This window comes from Macaca mulatta, chromosome 8 (assembly GCF_049350105.2).
Source record: "Macaca mulatta isolate MMU2019108-1 chromosome 8, T2T-MMU8v2.0, whole genome shotgun sequence".
NCBI classification, from domain to species: Eukaryota; Metazoa; Chordata; class Mammalia; order Primates; family Cercopithecidae; genus Macaca; species Macaca mulatta.
This window is the reverse complement of record NC_133413.1, coordinates 90,170,334-90,185,992: the sequence shown is the minus strand read 5'-3', so window position 1 is coordinate 90,185,992 and position 15,659 is coordinate 90,170,334. Positions and strand designations below refer to the sequence as shown.

At 39.2% G+C, this 15,659-nt stretch overlaps 1 protein-coding gene across 1 annotated transcript in view; it reads right to left on the bottom strand.

The window, feature by feature from the left end:
- Positions 1-201: 201 nt before the first annotated feature.
- STMN2 (stathmin 2) overlaps positions 202-15,659 on the bottom strand; it is a 54,565-nt gene continuing 39,107 nt past the window's right edge. The window contains exons 4-5 of the mRNA NM_001265775.1: positions 10,078-10,269; positions 202-391 (exon numbers count right to left, since the gene is read on the bottom strand). Of these exons, the coding sequence (NP_001252704.1) occupies positions 332-391; positions 10,078-10,269 (252 nt within the window). The 3' untranslated portion in view covers positions 202-331. The remainder of the gene's footprint in view (positions 392-10,077; positions 10,270-15,659) is intronic.

Sequence of the window (15,659 nt, the reverse complement as noted above, 5' to 3'; positions counted from 1 at the left end):
AAATTCATTTGAGTGGAAAGACACAACATCAAAAGCCTGTTACAGGACATGTAAGATTATGAAATAACTTGCATAATGCAATACTTGTATTTTTTAACAAAAATGTAAGTATTTACAAAATAAGATCCAAGGTATTTTTTAAACATCAAGCAAAACATTCTGCAAAGAGACCGCATTGATTTTTTTAAATTTTTGATTCTGTTTTTTTTTTTTTTTTATAATGAGTTCTTTTTAAACCATGTCATACATTCCCCATCCTGATATCGCATGATCCATTATAATATAGGCAGGGGGATTTACTATTGTGGGGCGTGCCAGACCCTCCCTTGCTTCAGCCAGACAGTTCAACCTGGAGTTCCTTGTTCCTGCGCACCTCCGCAGCATGCCTCTCCTAAAAAACACAAAAGGAAGAAGAAATGTCATAGGCCCTTGTTGTCTGGTCCTTTGCGTACCATGTGCTTGACTAGAAGTAACCCAGTTTGTTGTCTACTTTTAGGAGCTTTTCTCATTTCAGAAGAGAGGAAAATATAGGCCCCATAAAATGTCATGTTAGAAAAGATCTTGTAAGACTTATCGTGTTTTAAAAAATATATTTAACACTGTTTTTGTTTAAAACTATGACCAAAAGTTCATGTTATTAAGATAATTTTGAAGACTAGGATCACAGTGTAAATCCAGAGAAAGGCAATAAAACATCACATTATTGTTTCTCTATCATTTCTAATGATGTCATTCCTTTTGACTAATATTTTAAGGACTTTATAATCCTGACGGACACTCTGGGAGGGCTAGATTCAGGATGAAGACTTTCTATACTGCTTCTTAAACTCTTGGCCTGTTTGTCAAGGTCCTTCATAACTGCAGTCCAAGTGACTTTTCCAGTCATAACCCCCATCTTTTCCTACACACACTTGATGTTTCAGTGTAGTGGAATTGTCTTGTCATGCAATTTTCAATGCTAGTCTTTCATCTCCACTGGTCAGGATTTGTAAACCTACTCTTTAAACCCTATGACCACTGTCCTTTTCTCCACAAAGATTTTTGTGAGACTGCAAAGACTAATCTGCAAACTTATCTCACTTTCCATTTGAACACCTGCATAAGTCTTTCCTTTTATTCTAGCTTCTATTATGACCCTCTCTGTTCTTGTCTCCTCTGTTATATTTGACTGTAAGCTCATTGAGGGCCTGGACTATGTTTTCTCATTTTTCTTCCATTTGCAGGGCCTAGCAGAGAGCTTTGCAGATAGCATGTGACTGGTGGATGTTTATTTACGTAAGGAACCAAGGTACTAGCCTTGAGTTGGGAACTGAACTTCCTGAGGAGGGAACTGATGGAGAAAATGTGGCCCCAGTATATTTTAGTATATGGCTATACCTCAGATGACTAAAATCACAGTGTCTTGCATATATCATAGGTGCTAAATAAATGTTCATCGAATTGAAATTTTAAGATGCTAATTATTATTGGTATTATTTATATTTCTGTTTAGAATGTTGTTTATATTGCTTCTCTCCTTCCCTCTGAAGCTCCAGAAATTACTTGAGACTCCATAGATTCTTTTAGTTCAGGGGAAATAAACTTGACCAGCTATAAAGTAAATCTTATCATTAAACTCTATTAATCGCAAGGGGTCTATATTTATAGGCTTCTTTATATTATAATAATGAATATTTATTAGACACTTAATATGTACCCGACCTGCATCAGTACAGGTTTTATCCGTATTAGGTCCCTTAATCCTCACAATAATCCTATAGTGGACATTCTATTATTGTCCCCATTTTGCAGATGAAGAAACTGAAACACAGGAATGGTAAAGTAACTTGCCCATGTTCATGATACTAACAAGTGGGATTTAAACCCAGGGAACCTGGCTCTACAGCTCACCCTCTTAATCGCTGCTATACAATTTCGATGTTGAGTGAGGAGAACATTTTATAGTTGCATGGAAAAATGTGTCTTTTCAAGTGTAGATTCTGGGAGAAAAAAAGGCATAACCACCCTACATTTCCTTCAAAGATACAGAGTTGGAGTAAGCAGGAAGTCGACTCTAGAGAAAGAGATTAAAAACAATTTTATTTAATTGGTTTAAATGAGCTTTTGCGTATGTTCAAAAACCATGAAGAGAAGGAAAAAGGCATGTATAGAGAAATCAAATCCTGTTTGGAAATGTCACAGGGGAAATTAGCATGGATGCCGCTGATTCTTCTTTTTGTTCTGCTATTATGAGGAAAAAGATGAAGCAAATTCTTTTCTCATGCAGAAAGAAACTAATTAGTGAGAGCTGAGCTCTGGCAAAAATTGAGAAAAAGCCCAGACCATCACTATGCTAGGAAAAAGAAGCATCAAGTCTAAAGATTCATATAAATTCAAATGATAACATAGCAGGAAACATTATAATTAGTATTATTAGACTACTTTGGAGTACACTTCTTGTTAAACTCAAAATTAGTGTTAACGAAATGGATTTTGCCATAGGAAAGAATAAATATAATTTGTGAGCTTGAAATAATGTGGAAAAAGAGAAAATAAATAATTATGAGTTTCTAATTAAAAATTATTTGTTTTCAGGCATTTTAGTCACTCTATTATTCGAACACTTTACATTCACATTATCAAATATCTACTCATGAAATGTTAATGTGACTTTATTTCAAATGTGGGAGAACCAAAGGCAGTCATGCAGGAAGCATATAATTTCCCACACAGTCTGTTTTTCTTATCAGCTCACTGTTCGCAATTATCAGACCTTGAATCCAGAGGTTCCTAAGGCAGTTGTGATACTCAGAGAAGGTTCATCAAGAAGACTACTCTTTGATAATATTTATTTCATTATTGAGCTCCTGATATTTGCTAGCCACTGTCAGAGGCCCAAGCATATCTAAATTTACAATGTTTTCTGCAATTTACCCCCTTCCTCCCATCCATATAAAGGAAATGTAATGCAGTATGTTAGCATTGTGTGCAACTATGCCTTTTATATGAAAAAAGTATGAAAGTTGATTTTGGGAAAAATTCTGGTCCTCTAATTCTTTCCTCTAATTTCATAGAAAGGTTTCTCTCCTGGAAGGTAAGAAATATGCAGTCTTTTCTTTCTTTACTTTTTAATGTCCCTTTAATCTCACTAGGTATCAAATAGAAACAAGGACTTGGACTATATGACCTAGGATGCCAATTTCATCTATGGAATTCTGTCATATGAGCCTAATTAAATTCAAGACGAGGTCAATATAATCAAAAATCCATCTTCTTACTGATGACTATGCACTTGCAATATAAAAGAGGGGTCAGGAGTGAGTTGTGTGAGCTAAGAAAGCACATGTTCATGCATTGAGATGACGGTGATCGGGAGTCATGGGCAGCTAGTAAAAAGGTTTGGAGTCAAAGAGATTTTCGTTCAAATCTAGTCTCTGTGGTCTACTTGTGATCTTGGCCAAATGACTTAACCTTTCTAAAGACCAGATTCCTTACATGTGAAATGGGGATAATCACAGTATTTTCTTCTAGCGTTGTTGTTTGGACGAAATGTGATAGTACATCCAAAAATGTCTGGCCTATAGCAAACAATTAATAAAGGCTAGTTTTAATCCATTTTCCTATTTCATTATTCATTCATCAGATATGTTCAATAGTAAGTGGTTGCACAAATGCTATTTGTGAATCAGAACCATAGGAAAACAAAAGATGAAAATAATACAATAGTTGTAAATTGATAATAGCTGAAATCTATAACTAAAGAGTTAAATATTATCAACATCATGGAAATGCAAATTAAAACCACAATGAAATACCACCTCACTCCTGCAAGAATGGCCATAATTAAAAAGCCAAAAAAACAATAGGTGTTGGCATGGCTGTGATGAAAAGGGAACACTTTTACACTGTTGATCGGAATGTAAATTAGTATGACCACTATGGAAAACATAAAGAACTAGAAGTAGAACTATCAGTTGATCCAGCAATCCCACTACTGGGTGTCTACCCAAAGGAAAAGAAGTAATTATATGAAAAAGACACAGGCTCATGCATGCTTATAGCAACACAACTTGAAATTGCAAAGATATGGAGCCATCCTAAGTGTCCATTGACCAACAAGTGGATGAATAAAATGTGGTATATATACACCATGGAGTACTACTCAGCCATAAAACGGAACTAAATAGTGTCTTTTGCAGCAACTTGGGTGGAGCTGGAGGCCATTATTCTAAGTAAAGTAACTCAGGAATGGAGCACTAAATATCACATGCTCTCACTTATAAGTGAGAGCTAAGCTATGAGGATGCAAAGATGTAAGAGTGATATAACGGACTTTGGAGACCTGTGGGGGAAGGTTGGGAGTGGGGGCGAGGGATAAAAGACTGCATATTGGGCACAGTGTACACTGCTTGGGTGTCGGGTGCACTAAAATCTCAGAAATCACCACTAAGGAACTTTTCCATGTAACCAAACACCACCTGTGTCCCCAAGACTACTGACATTTATAGAAGAGTTACATATTATCAAAATTACCTCTTAGGGAAAGAATCACAGAATCTTATTCCCTGAAAATATTTTTATCATTTTAAGTTACATTGTATTATGTTCTACTATTGCCACTAAAATAATGGCTATAATATTTTCATTTGACATTTTCTAGATATTAGAAGTGAAATGATGAATTATAGTGAAACAATTTCTTTTATTTCCTAAGTACTGTACTTCATGGTTGGATAGGGGAAAGCTGTTGTCAAGTTTGTCTGGGTTACTTGCTTCTCTCCTTCCTAAACAATACTGAAAGCTCCTTTGGTATTTGTTACCATGTTATGAGCTCGGAAGTCTTGGCACTGACTAAGATGATATAGTAGAATTACAAAAGAAAGAAGCTATGATACAATCTGGTTTAAGTGGGGAATTAAACAAGGTTCAGTAGAAGTCCTCTTCAGTGACTTGCCATGTTAACCCTCTCAGTTCCTTCCATTGTCCTGCTGTCTGATGGCTCCTAATGGCTGAGTTGCTTGAGAGGAAAAGGCTCTTCCCTAGTATCGCCACATACTTTCCTTCTCATTGGTTGTGTTGCCAATGGCATTTCCACACCTGTTTAGCAATTTGCATTTGAAAATTTAACTATCTAATTTAATTAAATGCTACACTGATGGAGAATTGTGAGGGTCGAGAGAAACCTTTGGAAATACGTGAGAAAGTGAACTATTTAGTAGATATTGGGTGAATAAACTATAAAAGCTATGGAAAAGTTGTAAAAAGTCTATATCCAGGTTATTTTGCAAATGGCTTTAGTCCCTGCCCTATTTTAAAGAAATTAAAACTGCAAATCATAGCTAATGTGACATGAGTGTGAATAATGGCAAGAAAAGAAACCCCCATAGAACTCCCATTAACTGATCAATTTTTTGAAAAGATATTGGGCCCAACTACATCAAAAGATTGGTCAATAAGTTTACATTTAAATATTTGACATTAAAATTATATGTTTAGTGAGTAGAGGTATTGTTGTTAAAATGATTATACCTATGTTAACTGATTTTTCAAAACTAACTGTCTCACTGCAATTCCTGACTGGGTCATTTGGAGCTCCTGCTACTCAGGGTTCCTAAAAGGGTCAGGTGGTGAATTTCCTGCAGGATGCTGCGTAGTGCATTAGGGGAGAAAGGGACACATCAGGAGAGGAAGAAAGTGTCTTAAATCATTCCTGTATGGCAAGAACAAGTGTCTTTCCTCCCTCTCTTTCCTTTCTCTCTGCTTCCTCTCTTCCCCTCTCCTCCCCTTCTCCGTTTCTCCCTCTTTCTACTTCTCATATCACTCTAAGAATAAGAACATTTTTAACTTCACCAGTGTATCAGTCATAATCCACTGACTAGTCTTTTGGGTCCTGGATGTGACATCAATAGATCAGCTAATGCAGGTCTTTGTGGCACACGCATCCCTTCTCCCACAGCCTTCTCCGCATTTGATTCTTTTCTATGTAATAGCCTGGAGTGTTAAGATGAGGTGCTATAAAAACAGGAAACTGAAATAAAAAATGAGTGTAACATTCTTCTTTGGAGGAAGAAAGAACACTTATGCAACAAAGACAAAAAATACTAACATACAATTTATGATGACATCACAAACCATATTTAAGAAACATTTAGCACAGTAGTTCTCAACCATGGCTAACTATTAGAGCCTACTAGTGAGCCTTTAAAATAATACAAGGTCCTTGGCCCAATTCCAGACAATTAAATCAGAATCCCTAAAGAGCTGTCCAGTAGATTCTGAAGTGCAGTCAGGGCTGCTTTTGCTTTAGGCTTTCAGTTTGAGCTAAAGGCTTTGAGCTAACATGGCTGGGGCTCTGAGGAGTTTATGGGAATTTGTCTGTCAGTGACATTGAAGATACCATTATGGGCATCATGGTGAAAATATGCTTGAATGCTCAATTCTCTTAATTGAAGGGAAAAGGGACTGAGTGCTGAATGGTAGGCAGATTGTGGAAAAGCTTGCACAAAGTTGTATCATGTCTCTTGCTTCATTGATAGGGCCAGTGAGGGCTATCAAAAGGGTGGGCGCATGGTGTGAATTTACCTTGATGTGAATTTGCTTTTACTGATATTATTCAGTGTCTTTGCATTTACTGTCTATATTGGACCATACTACATGTTGTCTTATTCTCTAATTGTTGGTGCTATATTATTTATTGTTGAATTATTTATTGTCTGTGTTGGGAAAGACATGGTTGGTAAATACCTTTGATATTACAAAGGTTCCTAAGCATATAGTAGGGACTCAGGACATATTCATTGAATGATTAACTCATTAATAGGTATCATTTCAGAAGCAGTCATTTTTTTTTCTCTTTTTGTTTTAGAGACAGGGTCTTGTTCTCTTTCTCAGGTTGAAGTGCAGTGGGACGATATTAGCTCACTGCCGTCTTGAACTCTTTGGCCCAAGCGATCCTTTCACCTCAGCCTCTGGAGTAGCTAGGACTACAGGCATGTGTCACCACTGCTGGCTAATTTTTAAATTTTTGTTTGATGAGGTATTGTTATATTTCCCAGGCTGGTCTTGAACTCCTGGCCTCAAGCAATTCTCTTGCCTTGGCCTCCCAAAGTGCTGGGATTACAGGTGTGAGCCACCATGCCCAGCATAATTATCTTTTGATATGGTAGATTTCAGAACAGCTTATGTTACATTGGCAGTTTCATGCCTTTTGGCTTTACTGTTATTACTGACCCTCTTTTAAATTTCTAGTTTCATAGGAATAACTTCATTCAAACAAAATGCTAAATATTGCTTATAATATAAAACTTTGTCTTATTTTAGGAAAAAGCAAAGTAGTTTTAGTATACACAAACACATTCACAATATGTAAACAACAATTTTGTACTAAATCCACCTATGTGATATACATCAAATAAAAGTAAATTTGGTATTTCCTCTTTACTGAGGAGATAAAAGATCTTGACTGACACTGGCCAAAGATCCTATTAGATTTGAAAAACACCTCATTAGGTATGAAATACCAGAAAAAAATGTGGTCCTAGAAATTATCTTGGCTGCATTATTTGATATGGGATAGAATGCTGACAGCTGAGATTTAAATCAGAAAAGGCTACAAACCACTAGTTCGCAAATCTGGCTGCATATTGGAATCATACAGAGAGTTTTCAAAATGCATGGAAGCTGGGTCCCATCCTTGGAGATTCTGCGGGTTGATGTCAGGAATTTTAAGCACTCTTTGGGTTGATTATTTGCAGGAAAAGTGGTCTGCAGTTGTGCATGTATGTATGTATGGGGGAGGGCACTAAATTTGGGTGGGAGTGGAAAGACTGAGAAAACGAGCTGAGCATGGCTGGGCTGGGTAAAGAGAAAAACACACAGAGAAGAAAAAAATGGCCTATTAAAAGCTAGCACTTCTGGAAATACTAGATAAAATATGGAAATTTTATGAACTATTTTACAATTGAAATCAAGAAGGATATGCCCTGTCTGGGCACTGTGGCTCACACCTGTAATCCCAGTACTTTGGGAGGCCAAGGCGGGTGGATAACTTGAGGTCAGGAGTTTGAGACCAGCTTGACCAACACGGCAAAACCCTGTCTCTACTAAAAATACAAAAATTAGCTGGGCGAGGTGCTATACGCCTGTAATCTCAGCTACTTGGGAGGCTGAGGCATGAGAATTACTTGAACCCAGGAGGCAAAGATTGCAATGAGCTGAGATCGTGCCACTGCACTCCAGCCTGGGTGACAGAGAGAGACTCTGTCTCAAAAAAACAAACAAACAAAAAAAGGAGGCTATGCCCTGTGTTTGGGTATGTGCAATTTGAAAAATAAAAATGCTCTGGGACTTCCAGTGATAAAAATCTTGCATTGAGGCCTAATTGAGAATGCTGCAATGAGATCAGCAGGTACCGTTCCTAGCAACGTCACTTAATTTTTTTAGGGCCTAGGATGTGAGATGAAGGTTGAGTCACAGTGATCTCAAAGAGATCACACAGTGGCCCTCTGCTGTCCATGTTACGAGCACTGATCAAGCAGGAACATCCTTAGTTCTCTAGAGAAGTGCAAAATGCGGGCAGATGGCAGAAGACTGACTGGTTTATGGTCATGGGAGTAAACTTCAGCAAATGGAACTTTGCTCTCCTGTATCTGAGTAAAACATATGTTCCTATACCACCATAAATCACCTGGAGAGAGCCAAATTCTGTTGCCTCTTCCAAATTGTGACTTGACTCATTTGGGTGAAAAGCAATGACATTGTTCTGAGAGTATAAAAATACCAGCTTATAAATAAAAATTTAATCCAAACTTTCATGTTTTGGATCAGGCATCAGATAACTATTCCAGCTCTTGCCCAAGTCAGCAGTCCTCGTCCATGTACCTCTGAGAACCTCAGTGTCTTACTGCGGCATCAGAGCCCACACACCCTTCCCCAGCAATGCTTTCAAAAATTCCTCAAGAGCACAAATGAAGACTCCATGCAATTGTATCCTTAAAAGGTTTCATGCCTGATTTCCTTTGTTTCTAGCTGGGTATTTGCAGTCAGAGACTGAGAATGAAAACAGAATCATCAGAACCCTAGGATAAGGTTGTTTGAACCTTAGATGAGATGGGACATCTCTGATAGAAGACATGAAACTCTGAGAAATAGTCAGAAAACAGGAGGCTCATCTGACTAACCTCTTAGGGCTCTGATGACAGGCACACTCCTGTTTTGCTCTGCATCTCCAATGCCTATCACACAAAGGCACTCGCTACTGGCGGGAAGCATGACTGACTGCTCAGAAAAGGATTGAGGCATCTTTCTCAAACATCCTGTTTCTCAATGCTTCATCCAATTTCTGGAAACGGACACAGCTAAACTACTCATAGCTATACTGTATATTTTCAAAGGAAAGGTGTTTTGAGGGGATAGGTGGGGAACAGCATAGAGAGTACAAAAGTGAAAGAGAGCGTTTTTCAGAGCAACTCCAGCACAGCTCCTCCTGACTCATGGGAATGAGTATACATTGAGGTTGTTGAGGAGAAGGGCACCAGGATACCAGAACTGGATGAAACATCCCCTATGAGCCAATCTTTGCTATGGTCCCATGTGATGCCGTTATACCCAATGGCTTACCAGTGTTCATAAATACCCTGGCCTTTCCTGGCAAATATATTTTTCTAATTTAATATTTTAATTAAATATATCGATTTAAAGCCATATAAATATAAATATTAAATCAAATGTTATTTATATTTTATATCAATATAATATACTGACATTAATATTTCTGACGTCACATTTTTCTTATAGATTGCCTCGTGAGGCTTCTATAGAAGTCTTACACATTTCAAAAGCATGAATCAGCCTCCCTAAATCCACTCATCATGGGAAAAATTGAAAAAATTCCAGCCTTAATGTTGGATTCCCACTCCTCTACCATGTGGCACCCCCTGCTAAGTCATTGCTGCACTGTGAGACCCTGCCCATGGGAGTTAGTTGTCCTCACACCTGCAACAAATTTTGACTTAGTCTCTGGTGCCCAGGCATATGGAAGTTCACCCAGCTGTGTTGCATATGAATATATCCATCTGCTCAGGACTCTGCTGAGATTACCTTTTCCTGCAGACGTTCAATAATAGCAGCTAGATTAGCCTCACGGTTTTCCTTAATTTGTTCCATTTTCAGGATCAGCTTTTCCTCCGCCATCTTGCTGAAGTTGTTGTTCTCCTCCAAAGCCTTCTGAAGGACTTCTCGCTCGTGTTCCCTCTTCTCTGCCAATTGTTTCAGCACCTGGGCCTCCTGAGACTGGGGAAGAAAAACATAGCCATCTTATAATTATCCAAACACAAACCTAGCAGAATAATAGCCCACCAATTGGAGGGAGCGTTCTTTTCCGATGAATAGTATTTCCAGCCTTGAGCACTATTGTCAAGTCTGTACTCATCTGCAGGGCTTAGAGTTTTCTATAGAATGTGGCTAGTTGGGAAATGCGGTTAGCTGAATTTTCAGCTGTGAATATATTTCAGACTGTCTTAGAAGAAGCAGCATTGAATCCTCATTGAGGAGTTACAAATTTTTTTTTAAAAAGAAGTTGTTGCTAAGCATTTATGCAACAGAAATTCATTTATAATGAATTACTGGATGGCAATATCCCATTAAAGCCTGAGGAAAATGGTTGAGGACTGAGGCAAGTTCTAATCTTCCTGATCCATTGTTTTTTAATCAACTGTAGGCTAGGCCTTACAATGAGCTTTTCAACTTTCATCAATCAAATCATCAAATTCACTTTCTCCTTTTATTTCACACTCCCTTTCCCCCACCCCCATCCCCCATACACCAAAGTCTCTTTGGAGATCTGAGAACAGTGCAAACTTAGTGTTCACTTAGCCACAGAGAGCAGAAAGTCTTTGTTTTGACCCTCTCTTGAAACCCTGTGGTTGCTCAGTGATTTAGATCCAGATGTACACCCTGCCCCGCACTTTGAGCACTGTAATTTTCTTCCAGCGTCAGGAGGCTGTATGGCTCTGTACAGTGGATGGTAATCACTGGAGCACTTGATAACAATGCAGGTGCCTGGCATCTACCTCCAGAGATTCTGATTCCAAGGTTCTTCCGTGAGGCCCAGTGATAAGCATCACTAATGATTCAAACGCAGGTAGTCCAGTCTACCTTTTTTAAGTCCTACTGGCATGGGCTTTGATGTCAGGTCTGTGTTCAAGTCTTACCTCTGTTTGTGACCCAGGATGTGTTATGTAACTTCTTTCCATATTCTTTTTATTCTCCCCATTATGCAGCTAAGAAAAGTCCTACCCAATACTGACCTATCCAGGTTTAAGACTAAAGTATTACACACTCATGGCTCCTGGATAATTTCTTAGGATCAGCTGATACCCTGAGGCGATCCTTCACAAGAGTAATTATAAATGGGAATATCTAAACAATGGTCGATCAAAAAATATTCCTAAGTTCCCTGTTAAATACTGATTACCATTGAAAGCATTAATGGGAAAACATTTTAGTTGATGGTAGTGGTTGTGGGCATTTACTGGAAAGGTCTTGTTGTATAAACAATATGGGGCCTGGAGAAAGGAGAAACTTCTCTTCAAATAAAATTCTACAGAAATGGTAAAGTCGGACAGCCTTACATTTCTTTATTGATGTGTTTATTCTGAAGTTGATCAGGAATAGGTCTGTGGCTCACTGGAGATTAGACAGAAAATCCTGGAAACCAGCCCTGCCTCTTGCTTTAACCCCATAATGGTTCCAGGACAGTTTATTATTTATTTGTTTTTGTTTTTATTTTATTTTATTTATTTTTTTTTGAGACGGAGTCTCGCTCTGTCACCCAGGCTGGAGTGCAGTGGCCGGATCTCAGCTCACTGCAAGCTCCGCCTCCCGGGTTCACGCCATTCTCCTGCCTCAGCCTCCTGAGTAGCTGGGACTACAGGCGCCCGCCACCTCGCCCGGCTAAGTTTTTGTATTTTTAGTAGAGACGGGGTTTCACTGTGTTAGCCAGGATGGTCTCGATCTCCTGACCTCGTGATCCGCCCGTCTCGACCTCCCAAAGTGCTGGGATTACAGGCTTGAGCCACCGCGCCCGGCCTTGTTTTTATTTTAGATAGAGTCTTGCTCTCTCACCCAGGCAGGAGTGCAGTGGCGTGATCTCTGATCACTGTAACCTCTGTCTCCCAGGTTCAAGCGATTCTCATGTCTCAGCTTCCTGAGTAGCTGGGATTACAGGTGTGTGCTACCATGTCCTGCTAATTTTTGTATTTTTAGTAGAGACGGGGTTTCATCATGTTGGTCAGGCTAGTCTTGAACTCCTGGCTCAAGTGATCTGCCTGCCTTGGCTTCCCAAAGTGCTGGGATTATAGGTGTGAGCCACTGTGCTTGGCAGGTTTCAGGACATTTTTAGTGGAACCAACACTTTCTTACCTTGTATTAGTTTCAGGAAAACTAATACAAAAATAATAAGAAAAGTATAACATAAATTGAGTTCAAACTCCAGTGGAGCCTTTCTGGAAGAAGTATGAATAAAATATTTTCTAGCTGGTTCACTCTCCTGCCTCTAGGTGGGACTGTCGGTAAAGCATCCTACTTAGACTTTGCTTATTTGCTGTTATCAGGACTACCGAATTGTTACAGGGAGAGAGGTGTGTGTGTAAATCGCGCAGTGGCGCGGTCTCGGCTCACTGCAAGCTCCGCCTCCTGGGTTCACGCCATTCTCCTGGCTCAGCCTCCCTAGTAGCTGAGACTACAGGCGCCCGCCACTAGGCCCGGCTGATTTTTTGAATTTTTAGTAGAGACTGGGTTTCACCATGTTAGCCAGGATGGTCTCGATCTCCTGACCTCGTGATCCACCCGCATTAACCTCCCAAAGTGCTGGGATTAGAGGCGTGAGCCACCGCGCCGGGCGCAATGTAACATTTCTACTCAGTGGCTTAATAATTCCTTCCTGCTCCTCATAGATCAGTGTTTCCATTACTGCCCTAGATAGGATCCACCTGGATTTTTAATGGCCACTTTTTAAAAGTAGCCTTTCCACAGAAACTCCTGTGGCACAGTGACATGAGCCCTAACCTGGTATTCTGAAAGCCTGGGTTTGTATTCTGCTTTGCTGACCCTGGCGCTTTGAGATAGACTTCATGGCCAGGGGCCATGCGCCTGCTGCTCTTCAGACAGGATCAGCTTACAGAGAGTTACTGCGCATTATTATCAAGAGGCCACTGCAACTGCCAAATGTTTCATTTTCAGATGCTCCAATTAACTTTGGCACTTTGTTCAGTTGTGTTTTAACTTAATGTTTACATTTGCGTTCTTAATTTTCCTTTGTGAAAGAACCAAAGTCAAGAGGAAACAGCATGGAAATAAGATTCAGACGGGAAGGCTTTGAAATTACAAGGTAATACAGCAACACACACTTTTCCATATTTCTTGCCTTGGTGGGACACATTTGATCTGCATGAACAAACTCCTGCAGTTCCCATTATGAATAATGGAGAATTCCCATTATAAACAATGCCTACTGCATTTACTGGAGTGCAACGTTTGGCTCAGTTTGAAATGCCTCAATTTAATGGGGTTAGTACTTTTGTAGCTATTGGGGCTAAATGAGATTACACAGCATAGGTGTCAAGTGCATTTCTTTAGCACAATTAATGGGGTGAAACAGAAACAGAAGGCACTACAGAGTGTGGTCACGTGAGTTTGCTGCTAACTCACAGAGACCTGCCAAACTGGGCCAAGCTGTGCTTCAGGGCTGCTCACTTCTGTGGTGCCTTTTCTTACACTCTGGAAGGGAATGTTATATCCACTATTATCTCGACTCACACATTTGCAGGACCTAATCATTGTCTGTGTTTCAAATATTTAAAGCTTAAGTCCACACACACAAAAATACAGGATGTGAAGTCAATTATGGTGGAAAGCATTCTATCCTGAGGAAATACTTATAACTTCCTATATTAGTCTCTATTCATAAGCACTGAATTTTGTTAAAATTTAGAGACAGGGTCTTGCTTTGTTGGAGTGCAGTGGTGTGATCTTAGTTTAGTATAGCCTCAAATTCCCGGGCTCAAGAGATTCTCTTGCCTCAGCCTCCCGGGTAGCTGGGACTACAGGCGTGTACCACGACACCTGTCCGGCAGCCAATTTTTGAACAAAATATTCAGTGGAGCTAATAACCATGGGGACATCTACCTCAGTTCCTAAGGTCTCTGCTACCCCATCGGGGCAGAAAGGCATAACCTCCCTTCCTTTTTCACAGTGTAGCATCCAGATAGATATTGCTGCCCATGACTCCTCTAACTCATTTCTTAGGTAGAACTTGATTCTCACATGAACATAATTTAATCTTCTAGTCAGACCCTCAAGGAAGAAAATTGGTTCTGATTCCAATGAGCAAATAGGCAGTTTAATCAATGAGAAAATAAGCAGTTAGTCCAGAAAACTGCACTAAAACATGACATGAAATGAGTGAGGCTGTAGAATAAAAAACATGAGATATACAAAAGTGGCAGCATTTTCCTTCATTTTTGGCAAAGAAGTAAAGTTCTCACTACATGTTCAAATAGGTATTCTTACTTTATATCTTGACTGTGCAGACAGTGCAGATTAGCAGAAAGGAATTGGGATTGCATGGACTTACGACAGGGAGGGTGGTGAAGTGAGAGAATCACTAAAAGTTGTTAAAAATAAATTGTCCAAGGAAAAAGTATCTGGTCTTGGAGGAACACTTCTAAATAACCTGTACCTAACATAGAAGGTCACTAAAATATTAAAATGGAAAATTAGGGCAAGACAATGATCAGCTGATATAATGCAAATGTCAGGGCAAAATATAGAACTGAGATGTTCAACGTGACATTCCGGGAGACTAAGGAACCTTCTCGATCTTGCTATTATGGGAACTGAGGCACATTACTGGTGAGCACCTTTCCTAGGCATAAACCTCCTCACACTGAACTCAATCATTGAAATAATTACATGAGAGGTACATGAAGGGAAAAACAATGAGACAGGGAAGGAGACTTATTGTACATTTAGGAGCACTTTAATATTTTGCAAAGAGGTTAATTACCAATTTTTATATTACTGAGTATAAAAGTTTAATTACTGTACAAATGGAGTGGAAGATAAATTTGAGTAACTGGTACATAAAACTCATTTTATGTACACAGATGAGACTTAAGACTACATTTTAGATAGCACTAATTTTCCATTTATTTCTGAAGTAAACATATTTATTTTCTTGTCACTTTTCATTATTTGGGGGATACATTACTTGCTATCCAGGACCGTTGATCAGACACTGAATCTCCTAGTACCAAAAATGCCTTTACACAAGTAGGTTAGGTGGTGTGTCTGTAATTATTGACTTTACTGCTAACAATGAAAAACCATTATGACCCATCTAAAGTCACAAATAATGTCCTGTTGAAATATGACAATTGAATATAATTATGTAAAACCAAAGAGTATAATATTCACTTTGTGTTGAAGAGCCCGAAGCATAACAGGAAATTTAAAATGATTAAAATCCAAAGACCTTTAGAATGAGCCCTTCTGCTAAAGTGTGTAATGGGTTTACTGTGGTTAGCTCCTAGGAAAAGAAACGTGGGGGTGCTCTTCTTCACCGAGAAGGTAGCACACAGGAAGACTCTGTGGCCCACGTGCCATATTCTGTAAGGAGCAGA